We start from the raw sequence: 7,846 nt of genomic DNA, 5'->3' as shown, positions 1-7,846 counted from the left end.
GAAAGATATGAAAGTTTTCTTAGGGACATATCTTTAGACTTAATAATAGATGGTATCCTATTAGAAGAAATTTCAAAAGCAAAATTAAGAATAATGCCACTAGATATGCAAAATGAGATCCTGAGTAGAGCATCACAGTCCTTGAAAGAGTTACAATTACAATTACAGTATATTTTGTATCAGTCCATCTTTGATCCAAAACCAGGAATGAATATTATTACCAAGATATATCCACCATGTCTTTATGATAATACATAGAGTTGTATTTGTAAACTAGAGGTTAGCATAGCTGTGATCAGGATTAACACTTGAGATTTTAAACCATGACATTTTAGTTATGATCATCATAAAAAGTATAATGTAGTAGAAGTTAACCCAACCTTACTATTAGAGTTTGGCTATCTTGATAAAATCTTTATTAACCATATTTCCTAACTATAATCATTTCTTGAAAAACTTATAAAAGTAGCAGAAGATTATCTAGAACAATGGAAAGAAATTTGCATAAGTTTTATTAGTAGTTCTCCAAATTAGTATGCACATATGCATAAGGAGAAAGGTATGCATATAGCCATGATTAATGAAGAGTCATTTAGATTATCCTCTATCTCTCTACACAGGTGGACTCCTCCGTACAAAAATATTCTAAGATTTCGAGGGATTCAAATGCTAACCTTAGATGAGTGTGAAGATTTTAGGTATGATATATTACTAGTAGCAGAAGAAAAAGAAATACATATTTACAGTAAGACAAAACTCAATCATCAGCCTTATTGGAAGCCTCAAATTTTCAAAGAAGAAACAGAAAATATGTATTACAAGGTGAAAGAAGATAGAGAAAGAGATACAGAGCTAGTAGAAGGCGATGAACAGTATTAGAACAATTTGACAAAAGAAGAGATGCATAACATCAACAACATGATGAAATCATAAAGAGTTGGCAACAAATTAACATAAGTTAAATAGTATCATGTAAAATAATGTATGTTCAAACACAAATGTCAACATCATTGTGGACTTTGCTACAATAATGAAATAATGACATAAGAGTAAATAAAGAAAAGAACTTGACCTATTTTGAACTTTTCATACCTAAAATGTCATTTTGATTAAAAATAAACAGTAAAATATCATTTTTATTAAAACTCTCTTTTTTTTATTTATATTTTATAAAATAATTAATAATATTATAATACGAATTAACTAGATTTTGGATCAGCTTATTTTTCAGGAATGAAAATGTATTAACCAATTACTGTTCTTTAAAGTTAATTACTATTTACTTGGATGGATTAAATAAACTTTGGATTATTTCATTTTTTAGAGGGGAACTTTCTCTTACTAAATCAATATCAGTTGTCTGGTGAATTCCAGTATCCAAAGCAAGCTTAAGCTTCGTCCCGACGCCATCTGTTATTCTGTGCTGACATTATATGGTTATGGTCGTTGTCGCCCACCTCGGGTACAAATGAACACCATCAATTTTATCCAACCCACCGCCGCCGTTGCCTCCGTACCTCCTCCCCCTCCTCCCTCCTGTTCTTCTCTTCCCCTACGCCCCTTCTCTCACTCCCCTTCTCCTCCTCCTCTTAAACCCTCACTAAACCCTCACCCTTCTCTCTCACTCTCTCTCTCTTCTCCAAGTTCAGTCCCCAAACTCAAAACCCAAATCCAATTCCAGTCCCTCCCATCCCCACAACCCCTCTTGAATTCAAACCCTCCCAATGACCGCCACCAAACCCACAAATTCCTCCACCATTTAATTCATTTGCTCCGCCTCTCCGCCCGTCACGGCGACCGAGAACTCGCCAGGGCCGCACACGCATCAATTCTCAAGCTTCAAGAAGATACCCATCTTGGCAATGCCCTCATTTCAGCTTATCTCAAGCTGGGCCTTGTTTCGGATGCTCACCTGGTTTTCCTAAGCCTTTCCTGCCCAAATGTTGTGTCTTTCACTACTTTGGTTTCGGGATTTTCCAAGGCGGGTCGAGAGGAGGAGGCTGTGGAGCTTTTCTTCCAGATGAGGAATTCGGGTATTAAGCCCAATGAGTACAGCTTTGTTGCAATTTTAACTGCTTGTATTCGGGTTCTCGAGCTGGATTTGGGTTTGCAAGTTCATGCCTTGGTGGTCAAATTGGGGTACTTGGATTATGTTTTTGTTTCGAATGCGCTTATGGGTTTGTATGGTAAATGTTTGTGTTTGGATTATGTGCTTAAACTGTTTCATCAATTGCCCGAGAGAGACACGGCGTCTTTGAATACTGTTATGTCGAGTTTAGTGAAGGAGTTTATGTATGATGAAGCATTTGAGTTGTTTCGTGAACTGCGGCAAACGGAGGGGTTTGGAGTCGATCATTTCACAGTTTCAACCCTTTTGACTGCCTGTTCTGGGAGCAATGCTTTCAGAGAAGGTAAAGAGGTTCATGCTCATGCTATCAAAATTGGTTTAGAGGCCAATTTGAGTGTTAGCAATGCCCTTATTAGGTTCTATGCTGTGTGTGGGAGTGTAAACGGTGTGAATGCTTTGTTTGCGAGGATGCCTGTGAAGGACGTTATTACGTGGACAGAAATGATTACAGCCTACATGAAATTCGGGTTGGTAGATTTGGCTATCAAGATGTTTGATAACATGCCTGAGCGGAATTCTGTTTCTCATAATGCTGTACTGGCTGGTTTTTGTCGAAATGGTGAAGGCTTGGGGGCTTTGGATTTATTTACAAAAATGTTGAAGGAGGGAATGGAGATGACAGACTTCACTTTGACAAGTGTTGTTAACGCTTGTGCCTTGCTTAGGGATTGTAAAACCAGTGAGCAAATCCATGGGTTAATTATCAAGTTTGATTTTGGGTCAAATGCTTGTATTGAAGCTGCATTACTTGATATGTATACAAGGTGTGGTCGGATGACAGATGCAAAAAAGTTGTTTCATTGGTGGCCGCCTGAGCAGGATAGCTCTGTACTTTTGACATCAATGATTGGTGGATATTCTCGAAATGGGCAACCGGACGAGGCAATTTCTCTTTTCCACCTCCATCAATCTGAAGGAAGAATGGTTATGGATGAAGTCTCATCCACTTCACTACTTGGTCTTTGTGGAACTTTAGGGATAAATGAACTGGGGAAACAAATCCACTGCCATGCTTTGAAGTGCGGTTTTCTAACTGATCTAGGAGTCGGAAATGCCACAATTAGCATGTACACTAAGTGTTGGAACATGGAAGACGGAGTCAAGTTGTTCAATACGATGCCCACTCATGACATAGTTTCATGGAATGGTTTGCTTGCTGGTTATCTTCTCCACAGACAAGGCGATGAGGCCTTGGCTGTCTGGTCAAATATGGAGAGGACTGGCATAAAACCGGATCAGATTACTTTTATTTTGATTATTTCAGCATACAGACACACTACATCCAATTTAGTTGACGATTGTCGTAGCTTGTTTCTCTCCATGAAAACTGTTTATGACATCGAACCCACCTCAGAGCACTTTGCCTCCTTTGTTGGTGTTCTAGGGTACTGGGGTCTACTGGATGAAGCAGAGGAAACAATCAGTAAGATGCCTTTTGAGCCTGAGTTTATTGTTTGGCGAGCTTTGCTTGACAGTTGTAGAATCCAAACAAATACAACCATTGGAAAAAGGGTTGTGAAACGTATCCTTGCCATGGAGCCCAAAGATCCATCTGCCTACATACTTGTATCAAATCTCTACTCAGCATCTGGAAGATGGCACTGCTCCGAAATGGTTAGGGAGGATATGAGGAAAAAGGGGTTCCGGAAACACCCAAGTCAAAGTTGGATCGTTCATAACAACAAGATACATCCATTCTATGCAAGAGATAAATCCCATCCCCAAGCAAAAGACATATATAGTGGATTGGAAATACTCATCTTAGAGTGCATAAAAGCCGGTTATGTGCCAGACACAAGCTTTGTTCTTCATGAAGTAGAAGAGCACCAGAAGAAAGATTTCTTGTACTATCACAGTGCAAAGTTAGCAGCAACCTATGGCCTACTGACCATGAAGCCTGGAAAACCAATCCGCGTAGTGAAGAATATCCTCCTTTGTGGAGACTGCCACGCGTTCTTGAAATACATGTCGATTGTCACAAGAAGAGCAATCTATGTCAGGGATGCTTCCGGATTTCATTGTATTTCTAGTGGTCAGTGCTCATGCAAAGATTATTGGTGACTGGTGAGTTATCGTCGCCTCATATTTTTCTCTAATTTAAGTTTAAACCGTTCCTTTTGGTGGCTAATTAAGTATTTTGGTGACATTGTAACATATTTGTATTTAAAAGCGTAATTTTCCCGTAGAACTGAATTACAGATTAGTTGATGAACTTCTGAATTCTTCGGGCAGAAAAGAGAGAAACCCTAGATATCACAATTAGGCGATTCATTTTTTACTGTAAACTGCAAATTCTTACATTCTGATAAAATTTCGTTAGCAGCAATAAGTGTTAACTTATGTTATATGGAAGAAGCTGAAATTTGTTGAAATGTTGTGATATGAGGCAAAGCTAAGTACTTCGAACAGATTTGTTGATTGATTGATTGTCAAGTGGTATCACAACATTCTTGACATGGTTTTACGTCTAAAAACCCAAGGAAGTTGAGATTCCATTATAAAACGACAATTCTCGGTATAAGTACACAACAACATTCATGACATGGTATTCCAACTCGTTATAATCACACACAAGATTTGGCAAACTACCCATGTCGGATTTATCTTATAGTTTTAGTTTCTAAACTTTGTCAGTATACTATAGGGATTACTAGTGGAAGCTGGATACTGATGCAGCGTCTGTCATTGTTTGCTGCACGTGGTATAGAGCTTCTGAGGATTCATTCTGTTCATCGTCACTCCGGCATGGCATTTACTTTGATCCTTTTTAGAGTTTTACTGTTTTGTTTCTTATTCCTAGGTCTACTTTCAACAAATCAAATGCATGTTTTAGTAATAACTCGCCTAGGCTTTGTCGGGCAGGTGCGCATCAGGGCTCATTCCCTTTTTGTTTAAAAGTTGCAAAAATCTGGGAAAAAAAAATTGAGTAAATTACATTTTACTACCTCAGGTTTGTAGTACAACATTTTTAAAATATTTCACTTTTATACATCAAATACTATTTTATTTCAATATAATACATCAGTTATATTTTCCATTCTCGCACCCTCCATCACCCAATCCCTAAAACCCATTTGACGAAAGCGGCGACGTCGGCGGCACCAGGGAGTTTGACTTTCGGGGTTTTGACGAGGAAGCCGACCCCCATGTCCTAGAATCCATCACCCTCCTTAAAGCCAACGGCTTGGATCTCGATAAACTTTGGAAATTCGGCATCGATTCAGAGATTTTTGTAGATGAACAGATTTAAATTCATTAATTTAGTGATTTATACAAAAAAAAGGGTCACTCTATTCATTTAAAAGTGAACACTGTATGAACAGTTGAGCAAGCTTATGCCCTCAGTAAATAACATAAAACCTGTCAACTATTATAGCAGAAAGAAATAAGAGCTCATAGAAATGACGGTCATAATTACATTTACATTGGTCTTTTACAGATCGCAGTAAAATCATTAACAAGAAGTGGGCTCAACACCTCTATCTTGTTATGTCTCCAAGATGTAAGATTCATTGACTTTAGTGACAGCATTCTTGGAATGATCGAGTCAAGCCTATATAACTGGCCAATCCATTTCAATTGTTTCCCAGACCTCATAGTAAGCCTAACAGACCCACATATCTTAAAATCACTCACATTAAACATAAAAACCTCTGTTTATCAAGTCTTGGAAGGTGTCCAATTTTCAGAATCCATTACAAGTCCACAGCTATAAACATGAACTTCCAAGTCATAGCCAAAAGTCCTAGAAAATACACTTTATTAATCCAAAGTAATCAAGAAAATGCCAATATCAAAACATGAACTTCCATGCCACAAATCGCCAGACGTCAATTTACCATCAAATTGGTTCCTAATTAATGAAAGTAAACTAGTTGATGTTCAAAACAATGTGGTCAATCTAGACAACATAGAACAATGATGCAGTTAAAATCAATTTCAACACCCTTGCTAGGAAGTCGAGTGTCAAACTTCAAGAATTAAGTCAATCAACAAGGTCCAAAGAACCAGTTAGAAATTCTTTTTTCTGGATCTACTTCAACATACATATTAAAACGTGACCGAAATTAATTAATGATTTAATAAATATGAGACTCAAATCAGTTAGGACAAACTCTTAGGTTGCTCACCCTTGCTATGAAAACCAAGTCCAAACCAAAACTACCCAAACTCAAGAAGATCTGATTTCACCAACAACAACTGATTTTGAAGTAAACCAACAATTATTAGTTTTGAACAAGCCATTTAAAATACATTGGAAATCATTAAAAGCTAACGTCAAAGCAGGAGAAAATATACCAAGGAGAGAAACATTCAGACAAAGTTACACCCAAGATAAAAAATTAGATATTTAAAAAAAATGTAAAATTTTTATGAATAAACACAAGATTGATATATTCTTCTTCGATTTTGTTGAAGAATATTATGAATAAAAAAAGAAAATTGGGTTAAACAAGACAGAACAGTAATTTCTTTGAGTCACCCTCCACAAGAAACAATACTAATCACCACCTCAAATACAAAGTAACAGCCACACCTTGTAAAATCCCTAAAGAAGATTCATGAATTAAACCAGTCATAAAACAAAACAATTTCACAAACCAAAGCCTGCATGTCATAGGAAAACAGTTAGATAAATTGAAAGTAAAATAGACAAACTACCACAACAAAAAATCATAACAAAAGAAAAATCCCTAGTAAATTTTCGATGTGCTTATCCAGTAAAATAGCTCTAAAGACAAACTCAACTAGTGAAAAATAGACCAAAATGTTGAAGGAATTAGAAGGGGAACAAAACACCATTAATGTAGTAAGACACTAAGGCGTTTGTTTGCCCTCACTAAGTTGGATTGGACTGGACTGGACTAGCTATTAGTCCAATACTGTGTTTGTTCCATGCTGGGACTAACATTAATGAGACTAAAGGAGACTAGCATGGACAAAACCCTTCACTAAGAGGTCTTAGCGAAACCCCTCACTAAGAGGTCTTAGCGAAACCCCTCAATAACCATGGGACTAGCTAAGACTATCCTCTTTTTCTCGTCCTCGTCATGCTCAACGATCACTCCCGACAGACTCCTCGTTATCTCCGGTCACGTAGATCAATCATTAACTTTCCGACTCTCTTTCAGATCCATTTCAGAAGCAACTTTCATATAAAATATACCAAATTGAAGCTGGGAGTGACAAGATTACGATTTTACCTGAATCGAGGCTAAAATGTGGTCGAATGTGGTCGGAAAATGGCCTGGAAGTCTCGGCTTGTTTGGGCTTCTTCAAATCCATGACAGATTCGAGCATTCAAAGCTAAGATCTCGGTCCAGGGATGGTGATGAATTTTTTGGCGGTGCTAACTTCATCCAATTTAACGAGGGTTGGCCGGAAAACACATCGGGAAACCTGCAACTCGTCGGGAAAATTGAAGCCATGAGGTTCCGTTCGAACAACGCATAGCTAGAGAGGGAGGGAGGACAGAGAAATAGAGATTGAAATCAATAAGGAGTTTGACCAGGAATGAGAAAGAGACATGAATTGAGAGGTCTAAGAGGAAAAAAAAGAGGGAGAGGGTGGGACGATGAGAGAAGAGGAAAAGAGTGGGATGGAAATGGTAGAAAAAGATGGAGAAAAAGATAAGATCATAATAAAATATTAATAATTTATATATTAAATAATATAATATTAGAATTTGTTATTATCCAGCTTCTTAGTCCAATATTG

At 37.5% G+C, this 7,846-nt stretch overlaps 1 protein-coding gene across 1 annotated transcript; it reads left to right on the top strand.

Moving 5' to 3' along the window:
* The first annotated feature begins 1,453 nt into the window (after positions 1–1,453).
* On the top strand, positions 1,454–5,077 carry LOC103966751 (pentatricopeptide repeat-containing protein At5g03800). The gene is made up of 2 exons (XM_009379956.3): positions 1,454–4,192; positions 4,773–5,077. Exon 1 carries the CDS (start codon positions 1,469–1,471, stop codon positions 4,187–4,189), a length of 2,721 nt encoding a protein of 906 aa, XP_009378231.2. The 5' UTR covers positions 1,454–1,468; the 3' UTR covers positions 4,190–4,192; positions 4,773–5,077.
* The last annotated feature ends 2,769 nt before the right edge of the window (positions 5,078–7,846 follow it).

The sequence above is a fragment of a genome, unplaced genomic scaffold, assembly GCF_019419815.1.
Source record: "Pyrus x bretschneideri cultivar Hongxiangsu unplaced genomic scaffold, Pyrus_bretschneideri_v1 Contig66, whole genome shotgun sequence".
Classification (NCBI taxonomy): Eukaryota; Viridiplantae; Streptophyta; class Magnoliopsida; order Rosales; family Rosaceae; genus Pyrus; species Pyrus x bretschneideri.
This window is presented reverse-complemented; position numbering and strand designations above follow the sequence as displayed.